This window comes from Tachysurus fulvidraco, chromosome 6, assembly GCF_022655615.1.
Source record: "Tachysurus fulvidraco isolate hzauxx_2018 chromosome 6, HZAU_PFXX_2.0, whole genome shotgun sequence".
NCBI lineage: Eukaryota > Metazoa > Chordata > Actinopteri > Siluriformes > Bagridae > Tachysurus > Tachysurus fulvidraco.
The window spans coordinates 12,778,676-12,794,400 of NC_062523.1; the positions used below are offsets into that span (position 1 = coordinate 12,778,676).

Here is a 15,725-nt window from a genome sequence, read left to right on the forward strand (position 1 = left end):
TATCCTGTGCATTTGTACTTGATGTTTATCGACTTGATATGTGTTTTTGTGCAGATTTATCCTGATGAAGGTCACTTCCTGTCAGAACAGAGTCGGCAGCATCTTTCAGCATCTCTGAGCAGCTACTTCCGATCCTGCCTGCAGGAGGATATCTTCCCACTCGCAGATGAAGATGAGGAAGAGGAGGAGTAGGTTGAAGAGTGCATTAACAGCAGGACCTTTACACACACACATACACACCAGACCTTTCTCCACGCAGACCTGTGTAACACACACACACACACACACACACACACACACCACTGCTCCCTGTAGGATCCCACCTTACAAGAGACCTGCACCTCTAAATGGAAAGATTTTTAGATTTTTTGATAAGAGGGAGTATGTGTGTGATTAGATATGTATATATGCATGTGGGTTTATGTGTTGATGTTTAGACAATGTGAATGTTGATACATAGGCCCAAAAGGTGTGTAAGTGTTTTTGTGTGTGTGTATTTACTTGCTGATAATGGACATTTCTAACTGGAAACAAACTTGGTTGTTAAAACAGCAACCAATTCTTTCACATATCAGAAATCACTTCTATCTTAAGCCGGATGCTTCACGCGCTGACCAATCATCATACAGATTTTTTAATTGAATCCTGATTTGGCCAATCACAGTGCAGATGGTCTGTTTGTGTGGACCTGATCCAGTCACACAGCTGCATGTTTGTGTTTGTTTTTTCTTCAAATATGTGTGCGGTAGACACTGGGACAGTGTGCTGTGTGCAGACAAAGTGCTGCACTTTGTTACCGCACAAAAATGCTCACTGTTTCCATGGTAACAACCTTCACCGAGAAGAAGTGGCGTCTCCGTCAACAAGCGCTGAACCACGCTGAGAGGTTGAAACGAGGTTGACTCTTTTTGACATACACACACTGACACACAGACAGGACTTTACTGGACGCTGTAAAAACCAGCTGCCCTGTCCACACACAAAACTGAAATTGTATCTAACAGGTGAACATATATATTTCAGCAGGACATGTTTCCGGATCACTGTTTCTCTATTGTAGCTAAACCAACATTGATTTCAACTAACTGCTATCTGATGTGATCATTGTGAGTATTCTGTCCTCCAATTCCTGAGTCATTTTTCCTGCAGATAAATGTTGCCACGTCCATGATTTCCTCACAGAAGTAGATTACTTTTAACCAGAAGTTTAAGAATTGGTCGTTTTACATCTCCAGATTCTAATAAAATACTGTAATTATTTTTAAATTTTCAATTACTTATCCACAAATACGAACCATACTGCTCTTATCATGCAGGTGCTGCCACAGAGGTGTCTCCTGATCCCATTCAGAAAATAGGCTCTGTACATTTCTGTATGCAGTATGTTGATAATCTGTAATAATGTGAAATGTTTTAATAAGCTATATATACTCTATTAAACACTACTTTGTTTAAACTGATTGGTATTGCCAAAATAATACAGCACATTTGGTTATTGTAGTCAGGGGTGGACAATGTACTGTATAGAGTATGGGCAGGTTTTCAGATCTTGTATTGTTTCTGGGCTGGCTTTAATTACTGTAGACATGGCAACCCTGCTGCAGACACATTAGTCACTTCTAGAGATGATAATAAATGTGTGGAACTGTATTTGAGTTCATACAATGTATTAATTAATCTGTCAATTAAATTTTTGTCAATACAGTCACCACTTGATCCTTGGCAAGTTTGTGGTGAATCTGCAAGGTGGGTGGGAATACACCCAGTCTGTTGCAGGGTGCCATGTGCACACACATGCATAGAGTCACTTATACCTAGGGGCTATTTGGCCACTAATTGCATGTCTTTGGATGGAAGAAACCCATCCAGTTAGTATCTCAAGCTCAGGACTGAACACAGGAACCTTGAGCTGTGAGGTAGGATTACCATTATAACACTGATGACATCAGATAGCAGTGATCGGTTACGTGTTTTATCATTCAAGTAATCTACGGACATGTGCTACTCAAAAAAATCACATTCACCGGGTATCAGTTATCACTAAATTCCTTTGAAGCATTTTGCCTTATTTTTGTTAATATATTTAAACTGTTGTGTTAAAATAAAACAATTGTGTTACAGATTTGACTGAGTAAAGAACACAATTATGTGACAGAAAATAAATTAAAAGTTGAACACAGATGGAGACTGCAATAGCTTTAGAGCAACAGTAGTGCTTCAGAGTGAAATGGAATTTCTGGATAGTTGTCATTAGTCTAGCTCATAGGGTAATAGCACAGAAGTGTACACAGCATGCAGAGGGATTGTTTTCATTGTAATCTTTAGATGTAAATTATTAAGGTGACGGGGCGCATTAAATGACTGAATGAGAGCATCATGCTGATGGCTCAGTGTGATATATTGAAAGCTTCTGTAGCTTTTGTGCAACTGAAATACTGAGAAACCTGTTCAAATGACACACAGTGACTAACTATACAAAACACGAGTTGAATGTGGAAACTGAGCACGAATATTCTGTACCATATTACCATGTTTAAATCTTTAGTGCAGTCATTAAAGTCATAGTGTGGACAGGCCCTGTGTAAGGGTGCATGTGTGTGTATATAGTAGACTCCAGAGATGGCGGTGTGATTTGTACAGACAAGTGTATCCAGTACATACAGTATATTTTTACGATTTATCAGATATCATAGTAGTTTAGCAAGCAGGGTGGATATTGTCATCATCTGTGTTGGTTTGATTGTTTATCTCTTTTGTACTTTAGATTTACTGTTTTTTCTGCTTTATTTTTGTTTGGCTGGTTGGGATCAGGGCAATGAGAAGGAAGACAGGTTGGAGGATTGGGCCTTTCTGTCCTCAAATAATGACTATAAATAAACAGCTCATCCAAACTGACCCAGACTCACCGATGTTATACATTTGTTATCTTCATATCATGAAAATCATTGCATTTATTTATAACAATCATTGCATTTATTTATACACAATGCTGGTGAATATGAACCACAAAGAATGAGAGAGAAACCAAACCATGCATGTCTGAGATTATTTAAAGAAATGCCTGTTTATTTTTAGATTTTATGCACATCTTTGTTTTTTATTGGGCTGGCAATAGAAACTGTCCTCTTCCCAGCTTTGTGGCTTTAGCTTTTTGCTATAAAAATCATACTTAAACCTTGATTAACCAATTAGATTTGATAAGCATAAACTTTGTTGTAAATAACTTTATTTAAGTATTAGTAGTTAAGTATTACAGGTATTTATTTTCCACAACAGTTAATTATAATTACAATAAATATCAATGCAATAATTGCTGTAAAGCACAATGTTGTGGTACATAATTCAATTATTTTGTGTATATTTTATATTTTGTGTATATTTTACAATCTACTGACTGACTATTTACTTCTAATTAGTATGAAGGCAGTTGAATTACAACAATAACAATTTAAATGGAGAGAGAGAATAGAAATTTAAATTTAAATGGAGAGAGAAAATAGAGAGAATAATCATAAAGGCCAGAATGTCTTAGCAAAGCTGTTCATATGTAGTTTGACTTACCAACTGCTGCTTTCCTGAAGGTTTGTTGCATTGCATAAAACTGAACAAAACCACAAATTCATCACTCTGATAACATATATCTACTATATATACTATAGATGCAGTAGGAAGAAAACTGATGATATCTTTAAGCACTTGAGTTCATAATCTATCAGAATTGTCATTTTTAATGTTTTTTTGGTCGACCAGTCAACGCTCTCCTATCACACTACAGATACCAACTAGGGAGGGTGAGCTCTACTACTGTACATAGCATACTGTGTCTAAACTGCCGCACAGACCACATCAGCTTTACACACTTGGAAGAAAACACTATTAATATGATTTCACAGATGAATGACTTTCATTTGTGAGCCCTATACAATAGGATGATTGTTGAAATATATTTCTGGAAATACCAAGTACTGGATACTTGGATAAACAAAGGACTTCCAATAGGAATTTACAGTATATACCATATGTCTTATTATAAACATATAACAGATGACATTTCTAATCTTATGAAACTTTTAGTCATACATGGACAGTTACATGAATTAATGCAGGAAATAACAGGGCAAATATAGTTTGTATTCTATAGATCCTTTAATTACATGACATTTACTTGGTTTATGTGTGATTTATATAAAGTATTTAATGTGTCAGTGGAATGTATACACACAAAGTTACACAAAATGATAACGGGAAACAAACATTTACTGCGTACTTAATGTTCAGCAAAGGTAACAGTGAACATGTCATGGTTGAGGTACCTTGATGAATATAGGCTCAATTCCAAATAAGCTGTAATATAGAGTTTACACAACCTTACGTCTCAAAACGTCTCTTTAATCTTTTTATTAAAAAAATTTATTAAAACAATCTTGATAAAATATCCACAGGTGAAAAGATGTTCTCCAAAATCTCTAAGCGTCTTATTTTGCGAATAATGCTTAACAGAATAAATAATGGAAAAAATAATGAGGGAAAATGGCCATTATTTTTTTTCTTTTTTAGAATGAATGGGTGTTCAAGTTTTATTATATGTATGTATATAAGTATGTTTGACTTTCATGAAGTAAACAGAAAGTAGAAATTCATTTGGTTTATTTGTAAGCTTCATAGTATCTTTAAATATTGTAAACTTGGTCATTCATACTAGTGCAGTCTCTACTGACACAGCACAACTGATCTTGCAAAATCTTAGACTGTGTGACTCAGTGTGGCTGCGCCACTGCTACACCAGATAAGAAAGCCTTCTGTGCCTCTGGCAGGTAGGAGTGAGACCAGAGGGATTAGAATAAAGTCACCCATGTCAAGGATACTTGTTATGGCAGCCATCTTGTCCTTAAATCCCATCTGAGTCCAGCTGAGATCACTTAAGCCACAGATGCTAGTGATCCTCCCCGGTTTCCATGGTGACATCAGTGTTTTCATGGAAGCACCCTCTGAAGAATCTGATGACAGAACTCAGCATGTAGTGTGTGCTGCTGATGTCATGGCCCTCGTCAGGAAAAATCTACGGTAATTCAGTAAGAGAGCAGGAATGTGTATACAGTTACAAAATGGATAGCATGGAAAACAGTAAACTCTAGCACATTTATTACTGGGCTCTTTTCGAGGGTTGCGACACTGACCTGCAATGTATAGTTCACATTATGCATAGTTAACAGCTTCACCAGCTCTGCTGTGTGTTGAAAGTGAACAGAAGCTGCAAGAGAGAAGTGGAGAGGTAGAAATAATCTCCTGGTGTAATATGAGAAAAAACTGCCAAGAGGGCCAATAAATAATTTTTGTTTTTTTTATTTTTTGCTTGTTCTATATTATTTATTTAAGTTGATCAGTTGCAGCTGTTGCAACTGATGCTTATGATTTTCTAAAGTGACTGAACTACAGTACATACATTATCTGCATCATGTCATGTCCAGGTCCAACATTTTACCAGGAGTCCCTAGTTACTGGCAAGAGCTGGTTGTCTGAATACATCAAATGTTGCAGATACTCTCTTTCAGAGGTCTGCTTGCTCTAATAGACCACTGCGATGCACCACGCTCCTGTTATCAATTATTCTAGTCAAATACTTTACCTCAGGCTTCAAACCAATGCCTATTTTCTAAAAGTGACACAAGTCCCATGGTGATGCACAATGAAAGCCATAAATTGGCATATGTCTTCTGAGCACTTCCCTGTCTCTATCACAGTTTAAAGAAGCGAAAAGGATGGAAGGGAGAAACTATTACAACTTTCGAAAACTTTCAGGCCATGTTCAGATACTGCAAATTGCCTTACTGCCGTACACCATTTTTCCTGCATTTATGATAATTACTGATGGCCTCTTGAAGTTTGGATGAGCAGGGTTCTCTGTACTCATTTCTGAAAGGTCTCTTGGCTAACTGTCATGGGGCCAACTCATGGGATAAGATATCATCACCCATTTCATAGACCTCATTCATTTGGTAGGAATTGCAGGCAAAAATGTCTGAGTTTTCCACAGACCATTTCACATTCTTCAAAAGCTATGGAATACAGACTCATCTCAGGATGATGTAATAAGCAGACCTCAGTGAGGTTTTTAGAGCTATGAAACTTTCTCCACATTAAATTCATAGAGTACTCCAGTTCTTCATGGAATTAAAATGACCTTCTCTACTATGAAGAGACTTAGGATGAGAATATCCAAGAAGCTCACCACAGATATTCAATCCTATGCAACAGACAGGTTTTATTTGTAAAGAAGAAGAGAATAAGAAGAGCTTTGACACTCATGTATGTACTGCACAGGACTGAAGACAATCACTGTCAAATAAATGATTCACTTCCTTTTGTTGCCATAGCCACAGAACTCAGGCATTCATGATTCTTTATTATAGAAGAGCTAAACATTATAATCTGATTTTTCTACAAATGTTTGATGATGGTTTTATCAAGGCCCTATCTATGCTCCAGGTATTCATGAGTATTTTTTAGACAAGTAGGTAATAGTCTACATTAATGGCATTCACATACACTCTCCTATCCAATGTTAACCTATTCAGCATGTGCACAAGGTACTGAGCTAGTTGCCTGAGAACCAGCTGTTTGACAAATCTGTCAGGATAGAGCTGTATTTAGATAACATATACCATGCTAATGTTTAAACATTTGAACATTTAAAATCAGCAAATAGGCAATAAAAAAGAAACACTTCACCTTTCCTAAAAAGATTTGAAGCCATCTTGATGTAGTGTTGAACCTCCTGAGTCTCTCTTTCTGCACAATTCCTCACTAAATCTTGTAGTCAGGTCCCTTTCAATGTGCCTTCCTCAAACGTAACATACTACTTCTATGCTTGCTGAAAATGTCCTTCGGTGTTTAAGCTGAATTTCACACATTTCTATGTTGACTTTATTTCTGTCTAGTATATTGAGCTCCTACCTTTTTATGAGATCGTGACCAAAAAAGTTCACATATGGCACTTCATGATTAAGCCTTTCTTGCACATTTTTGCAGTCCTTCATCTTTGGTAGACATAACTCTGACACCGTCGTGACATGACGCAGAAATGTCTATGTTAATATGGTTGGAAACTTAATTCACTAAATGAAGCAAAATTGAAACATAAATAACAACCCATTATTTTTTACTGTAAGTGCAGCTGTGTGCCACGAGGTACCTATTTAATTGTACTATATCACTTATGTATATGATCATTTTGAATGTTGTGAGACATGCATGTAGCATTTGTGGAAGAGTGTTTTAGCCTTGGTATGATCTTTAGCTTTCCTGAATATATAATCCAACAATTTTAGGAGTAATACCATACCTTCCTTAACCTTACTACCGAAAGCAGATTGTTCATTCATTCATTTTGTACCGCTTATCTGAACTCTCGGGTCACAGGGAGCCTGTGCCTATCTCAGGCGTCATCGGGCATCGAGGCAGGATACACCCTGGATGGAGTGCCAACCCATCGCAGGGCACACACACTCTCATTCACTCATGCAGTCACAGACTATGGACAATTTTTCCAGAGATGCCAATCAACCTACCATGCATGTCATTGGACCAGGGGGAAACCCCCGAGGCACGGGGAGAACATGCAAACTCCACACACACAAGGTGGAGGCGGGAATCGAACCCCCAACCCTGGATGTGTGAGGCAAACGTGCTAAACACTAAGCCACTGTGCCCCCCTAGCAGCTTGTTGACAGCTAGATATTTAACAGTGCCTGTAACTGCTGGTGTATATACCTTTGATTACTTTTGAGATGTGCCTAATTAACCATGTGCCTTTAGCCCATGTGCCTTTAGACCCTGCAAGGGTCATTTGAGCTCCTTATTGCTATCTACAGTATATGATGGCCCCAGTTGCTATATCCAGTGTGAGTCAAAGCCTTATCAACAACCCTGAGCTAGTTACTCATCAAGTCATCAGGTTTTGTAGAGATATCAGCATTTATCTCTTGAAAGTGCTGGCATTGTTAGAAAGGTGACAAATATAAATGTTGTCTATGTGGGTGATGCTGGTTGCTAAATACTTAAAAACATTCATCAGTTCTCATGTACACACATGTACAAATAGCACATAATCTGATAAATTGCATTAATGCATTAAAGGCTTTTGGAAGACAGGAATATCCGAAGTGACTTAGAAAAGTGCTTCAAAGTCTCGAACAATTAATACATCCTGATACTGGTTCACATATTAAGAATACTATCAGTTTAAAAACTCTGTTAGGTGGTAAACTAGTAAGAAAAGCAAACAGACAACACTTTTATTTAATTAAACTGTTTAAAAATGTAGGACTTTAGACATCACTTACCATCAGCTGTCCCATGAAGTATTAGAAACGTCTGCTTCTCAGATGTGCTGATGTTAGTCAGCAGGCTAGAGATCTACAGTAACAAATTCATGTAGTACCACTCATTATACAGATGTACATACAACCCACATGCATGTGAACATGTTACATAATATTACAACATGACAGGCTAAATCTGGTATAAAGACTAAACTGTCATATTGTAATATACGGTAATGTTGTACACTTTATATTGTAGAAAGCACAATAATCTGTTATTTTCAGAAAATAATGGTATGAAACAATAATGTGTACATATCGACAGGCACAACACAAAAATAAAAATGCATGAAAAGAAACCTGAGGTAATTCCCCCAGTCTGTTTATTTATTACAGTGAGAATAGAGGAGTTTTATCATAGCAGAGACAATGTATTAAAGAAGTCATCCTGATCAGCTAAGATACAGCCAAGGTGATATTTTTTAATAAAGAGTTTTTTATTGGTTTCTGCCAGAGTTTATTACACAATGTAATACAAATTTCCTGTGTATTAAGTGTTATTTTCCAGTTGCTTGTGTCTCAAAAGTATAGAGAATTGCCATTACACATTGATCTATTTTCATTGAGAAAACCGGTAAATTTGCATTCAAATAAAGTCAGAAAAAAACAGCATATGAAACAAAATTAACATTTATCTATACTTAATGGTACATAACAATAACCTTAAAGTGAGTAGTTTGATATATTCTAAATCACTTTCCCAAAGCAGCCCCCAAATGTAGTCTCCCATCATGTTCATTATATTGTCCTTGGTACCATTCAATATCCAGTACATCCACATTATTCCACATTGTGGAAGCGCTCTTCTTGACTCTCTGAATACAGTAACATGTTCTTCTAGAATTTATCAAGATAAACATCAAGAATATGGATTTTAAGAGACATCTTGTAGTCCACTGTGCCATAGTTCTTCATTAGTCTCAACCGGCTAGTATTGTGATTGCCCAGGAAGCCCAACGCCACCACAACAAAGCTGTTCCACAAACCTATTTCTGCTTCTTGGGAAATACTTGTACTCCAGGATCTTCTTTTTGCGATCTGAAGAAGGGAGCTGCTTTGATTTTTGCCCCAGCCATCTTAGGAAAGACATCTTTAAGGTACTTTAAGACTACCCAGTCCTTATCTAGAGCTGTGACAGATTCATTAGGCCCATTATGATGTGCAATGGTGGCATCAACACCTTACAGGAGTTCATCAATGGCTTTCGCTTGACATTCCTCTCAAGGCACACCACTAAAGGCAGGACTGGCCAGTGCAAACCAGGGTCAGAAAAAAAATTCCTATTTCTGAATTTATATGAACCAAATTCTTCTGTTTTCTCAATGAAAATTGGGACATTTCAAAATACCTAACCTGGTCACCAAACCAAGGTTGTGTTAAAAGAAATTAGGAAATAACACTTATTCCTCATGAACAAATAATTGCTCTTTTTTTGAACAGTTATATGCTGTTCGGTGTTATAGTAGGAGATGCTGTTAGCAAAAAGTTAATGTGTTTTAGAGAATGGCCCTCAAACTCCCTGTTTGTAAGCAGTATGACAGTGGTTAGCTAGCTGTTAGATGGGAATCAGCAGGTAAAATATCCACAAAATAAGCAGCAACTGAAAATACCTGGGGTTTTTTTTCAGTTGCTATATCCCCCTCTTTTACTACCATCCTCTTGCTATATTTAATAAGCACAATGTGATCCACATTAGCAGTACATCAAAGACAACCAGCGACTTTTAATCTACCCTTTCTTTTTACTACTACCCAGAAATTGGGGCCATTCTTAAGGGCAATTCAAGAAAAAAATAAAACAAAGCAAACAAAAGAGTAATATAAGAGCTTTTTGTAATATTTATTGTTTAAATCTGGCATTAAACTTAAAATGTAATTTAAACATATATACATATGCTTTTTCCCTTTCAAAATTTAATCTAAATGAGCAGAACATACATGAACATTATACGTAAACTTTGCATTATTATTTCCATTTTATTACAAATTGTCACGTTTAATTTCATTTCATATACATTTTATTTTGTCTATTGCCATGTTTGTGTTGCATTGTATCTTTATACATGCTTATGTTTTCATATTATAATTAATTGTGATTATTATTATTAATAATAATAATAATAATAACAATAATAATAATAATAATAATAATAATAATAATAATAATGATAATAATAATAATGATAATAATAATTATCATTCTTATTATTATTATCATTACTATTATTATTATTATAAGAAGAAGAAGAAGAAAGAAGAGAGGTTATGTCACTTGACTTACCTGATACTTGTGTTCCTCCTTGGCTGGAAACCCAAAATATCGTTCTGTAAATGCTGAGGCTTTACAGACAAACAAATGAGCATCTGATTACTAAAGGTCAAATAACATATTCCAACTCAAATATATGAAATGGTTTATCGAGACTCTAAAAGAAGATTTGTACACTTATACACTGATACAGGGTTTGTGGGTGAGATGTGATACTGTTTGTGTTATTGTACTGTAATGGCTTCTGTGGTACCATAGAGTCTCCAGTCAGAGACGGGTGCCATGGCAACACCACAGTGAAATGGTGAGTTGTGAGACAAGAGGAGAAGGGAGCTTAGGAAGCCACCATACGCCTGCAGAACCACACACACAAACACACATTCTAAATATATTTGTGCTTAACTTCCACGATTAGGGTATATTAACGCAGCATATAACTTGAAGATGAGTTTAAAGATACAATGACCAAGTATTGAAATTTATAAAATTTATGTATTCTGTTAACTCAGATCTAAATGAATGCATTTCACACACTTAAATGATGTATGGACTTTTATAAGCATCTCTTTCACATCTTCAGAAGCACCAGTTTTGTGTAAATTTTTTAAACATTTATGAATGAGGAAAGCAGCTTCTGTACTGAAAGATGCATCACGTGATATTTTATTCATGAAACAGTATATATTAATATCATAATTCTGTTCTCTTCACCTTGCCAAAAACACCGACCCTGTTCCCATCAATGTACGAATGCTTCACCAGATACCTGCAAATACAAACAATATTACCAAAGCTGATTTAATCCATATTAAAAGTGTTACATGAGATGTCCTAAATCATATCATCAAAGGTAAACATTACAGTCAAACACAAGGGAAGTCAAAACTAACTGTTACTTACTGTTAACAGACTACATTGGCAGAAATGTTTTGGCAGCACATGAAGCCTACACAATATTAGGCAGGCGGCTTTTAAAGTTGTGGCGAATCGGTATATATTACCGAAGAGTTAAAACTCATAAAGTGTAGAATGAACATGCGAGACATATGAAAGGAGAAAGTCACTGTCTTTTACTCTAGAGCAGCGAGTTGATCCTGGAGCTCCACCACACCTAGATGCTTGTGCACTTCCTGTAGAATCTTTTGTCCGTGAAAGCGACTGCCTCTGCCATCCAGACGAGCCACAATCACATTGTCAGTGCTCACCAGTACAGAGTCCCAGTCCAGATGGAATTCTTCACTCACCTGCTGACCACCAGGGGCACTGTCACTAAATCCAAAGGAGAAACTGCAAGTTGGTGTGTGTGTGCGTGTGTGTGTGTGTGTGTGTGTGTGTGTGTGTGTGTGTGTGTGTGTGTGTATGTATACCGCACAGTGCACAGACTGAAAGCATACTAAACAAAAGTGTCATGAAATCAATAGCAGGTGATAGGTAATCAGTGATGTGCCAGGATCAATAAAGAGCTACCAGAGTGTGTGTCAAGCTTCAGCAATACCAGCGGTCTAATTGGACAGCAACACATCTGAATGCTCCCACACACAATGGTATAAATCTTCTATTTGTCTTATGAGTGTATGAACTCTAAAAAACTAAATACCAATAAGATAAAAAGAGAAAGGAATTCTATGTTAAAAGAGATTTTTTTTACAATTTAAAATAAAAATTAATTTTAAAACACTTGAGATAAGCTTAATCTTAAAGGAGCAAGAGATAATTCAAAAAAATTTAAATTTTAACGTGGCACTGATTAGTGATTACATAATGGACTATTATCAGAAGCTTTATGTGATTGGATTACACTATTTCACTAATGTAATTTCAGTTTGTTTCATTTCATAGGTGCTTACTGAAATTGAAACGTTATTGAAACATTTTCTCAGTTTTTTTTTTTTTTTTTTGCTTTTTAGACCATAATTCTACATTCCCTATTATTTCTATAACTTCCATATCAGTGAACCAATAAGCAGATTACAAATATTCTTAATAACTGTATTGGGTTCGGTTTTTCCTATCTTTTTGTGTCTTTTAAGCCTGATGCTGGCTTTGTTGGTTTTCAAGCCATTTCCCTCGTCCTATAAGTGTTCGTATTTATTTGTCAGTGTATAAGGAATAGTAAATTAGAGAATAATGGATGAACGTACAGTATAAAAAGCAGAGGATGCTGATTATTCTCATCAAAATTTACAGGGAAGCTAAGCTCCAGTTGCAGTGCTGCAAACACAAAATAACAGCCATCACTAAACACAGACATGCATTTCAGTGCCATCTTTGGTGTACTTTATACAAAATCACGTATCATCTAAAGAAAATCATTATGTGTGCATTGACCACTGTCAGTGTTGATGACAGTAATTTGTTACCATGGTTATTGGAGGATATGATTCTGATTTCTCTGCGGGGGATGTTTTTCTGTCTGAGCAATTCTTTGAACTCCAGACCAGAATCTACAGTGATGTAACCTACAAAAACAAGAGAACCATTTAGACTCAACACATGCTCAAAAATCTCATTGAGGGAAATTTAACAAACAACGTTTTGGGACAGTTTTAGTATTCTGCTACATCATATACATTAATCAGATTAATAATCAAACAGAACATTAAATCATTAGTATTTGCAATATGTAATTTTTTCTTTACGATCCAACACGTATCTATTGCATCTGTAGAATTTTGAACAATCATTTTAAGTTTATTTTTAACTGAAGCCCCAAGTATTCAAACAGACAGACATCTAAGGGTAGTTGCTGGTGAAACAATAAAAGATCATACAAACTTTTGTCAAAATTCTTAAAAATATATATATTTAAAATATTTATAATGTTTCTAACCATAATTCACTTTTTCAGAGATAGGAAAAAAAATGTACAGGGACATGAAAGAAAATTCCAATGAAACAAAATTGCAATGCCACAGTCTACATAAAAAATCCTATAAACTTGTGCGCTTCCAACTTTGTGGCAAGAGTTTGGAAAAAGAAATTCATACTGTATGAGTGTGATGGTCAGTTGTCCACATACTTTTGGCTATATAGTGTAGCTTAAACAAGTTTTAAAATCTGGTTACTCCAATAGTGAAAAGTTACCAATTCCATTCTATTTCCACTGCAAGATGCCCTAACTACCTTTCCCTTTGTAACCTAATCCATACACAAATTTGTTTTCATTTTTTTTATTTGTACTGTATTTTTAACAATAGACCTTTTTTCAGAAAACAGATTTACAAAAATGTGTAAAATCAGGATCAAAACATATTTAAACATATTTAAACTTTAAACAAGGTGACTTTGACAGTGTTAGGGAACTAAGAAGAGGATTATAAGTGTTCATTGTGAAATAAGTAATCACTCTGATTATAAGTATCATCCACATAAGTCTAGTAACCTGATATAAAACACACACAGCAAGTGTCTCACACATAAGAAACATTAGCCTTATAAACTCTTCACTCAACATAGGTGGGGAAATAATAAACGATTAAATCAGTCAGTTCTGTTTGCTACACTTTTTATATTAATTATTATTATTATTATTATTATTATTATTATTATTATTATTATTATTATTATTATTATTATTGTTGTTGTTATTATTACTGTTAATAATAACAGTAATAATAACAATAATAATAATAATAATTATTATTATTATTAGTAGTAGTAGTAGTATTATTATTGTTGTTGTTGTTGTTTAAATATATTTTAATAATTATTAGACAGTAATTTGATAATTCACACATAATCTGAATAAAAAAGTACAGATAATTTGATGAGTTCAATACAATCGCAGTAAAATGCGATAAGCTTTATAATGGCACAATATTTAATAGCTAGTGCTTGCTAACATTATGAACAGCAACTTCCTCTCTACTGTTTCTCTCTTTCTACCCATCCCGAGGCATCCAGAAATTGTACTAGCTCTGATTGTCTTCTGTGTCATGAAGATTTCGTACCTTCACTGAGTACAACTATGTGAGGATCTTGAGACATCTAGAGATGTACCAGCTACAGTTGGCTTCATGAAATATTCAGACATTCTAAGAGGAGATGCCAACTGCATGTGGTCTTTGAGGACAGCAACCTCCTCATCAATACACATTTGTCAGACTGTATATTTATAATCACACCCTCCAGTGTCACCCGAATGAGGATGAGGTTCCCCTTTGAGTCTGGTTCTTCTCAAGGTTTCTTTTTCTTTCATCCAAGGGAGTTTTTCCTTGCCACAATCGCCTGAGTCACCTCAGACTTGCTCATTGGGGATAAACACAAATACATTTACTGTAAATATATCTAATATCAATCTTGAATTTTTGTATTATATTAATCTTTATATTAACTTTTTGTATTACGTTTCCTTAACTTAAACCTGCTTTGAGACATTGTCCGATGTTAAATGCGCTATACGAATAAATGTAAAATTTAAATTTAATAGTTAATCAGAACACGATGAGCGGCAGGAGCGTGGCAAACTGTGCCATGTTGAGAAGTTGAACAGAGTGACTCCGATGTGCAACCGATGTGCTGTGTAGGCCACTGAATACTAAATAAAGGATGCATTCTCACTGGTTTTCAGATGAGCTTTGTTTCAGTGGTTAATTTGCAGTTCAGCAGACACACTGTGTTCACTCAGCATACACACGGCGATCCAAAATAGATTTCCAGAAATACATTGCCATAGGCAACTATTATTATAACTGTCAGTGCTGTGCCTATGCATTAGAGAAGGTCAGAATGTTCCCCAGCTCTTTTATTCATTTAGGTAAAAATCAAGAGCAGTAATTATCAGGATGAAAATCATGCCAGTAATTATCTGATCATTTGCAAGGCATGTAAAATTTTATTTAATTCTGGCATTACTGGCAATAAGCCCAGTGAAACAGAAGAAAGCCAAAAATGACAGAAAAATCAATAAAAGACAGAAAGTGTTCTCTAATTAGGACTGTAATTATGGTTTAAATCATTTTATTCTTAGTGACAGTGTGTGGGTGTGTTTAATACTCACTGCTTATATTGGCAAGATTGTGCACAGTAGTTTTGGGAATACCAGGCCCTGAGGAAAGACAAAAGGTAAACACTTTA

At 35.5% G+C, this 15,725-nt stretch overlaps 2 protein-coding genes across 4 annotated transcripts in view; one reads left to right on the plus strand and one right to left on the minus strand.

The window, feature by feature from the left end:
- LOC113654482 (inactive dipeptidyl peptidase 10) overlaps positions 1-2,895 on the plus strand; it is an 83,143-nt gene extending 80,248 nt beyond the window's left edge. For all 3 annotated transcript variants that reach the window (XM_027164665.2, XM_027164669.2, XM_027164668.2), the window contains one exon: positions 55-2,895. In XM_027164665.2, the coding sequence (XP_027020466.1) occupies positions 55-192 (138 nt within the window). In that variant the 3' untranslated portion in view covers positions 193-2,895. The remainder of the gene's footprint in view (positions 1-54) is intronic.
- A 1,735-nt stretch (positions 2,896-4,630) lies between these two features.
- The window catches only part of LOC113654484 (inactive dipeptidyl peptidase 10-like), a 51,119-nt gene continuing 40,024 nt past the window's right edge, over positions 4,631-15,725 (minus strand). The window contains exons 17-26 of the mRNA XM_047814434.1: positions 15,649-15,696; positions 13,010-13,108; positions 12,791-12,860; positions 11,724-11,918; positions 11,361-11,415; positions 10,903-11,002; positions 10,662-10,720; positions 8,343-8,415; positions 5,178-5,251; positions 4,631-5,059 (exon numbers count right to left, since the gene is read on the minus strand). Coding sequence (XP_047670390.1) covers positions 4,934-5,059; positions 5,178-5,251; positions 8,343-8,415; positions 10,662-10,720; positions 10,903-11,002; positions 11,361-11,415; positions 11,724-11,918; positions 12,791-12,860; positions 13,010-13,108; positions 15,649-15,696 — 899 coding nt within the window. The 3' untranslated portion in view covers positions 4,631-4,933. The remainder of the gene's footprint in view (positions 5,060-5,177; positions 5,252-8,342; positions 8,416-10,661; positions 10,721-10,902; positions 11,003-11,360; positions 11,416-11,723; positions 11,919-12,790; positions 12,861-13,009; positions 13,109-15,648; positions 15,697-15,725) is intronic.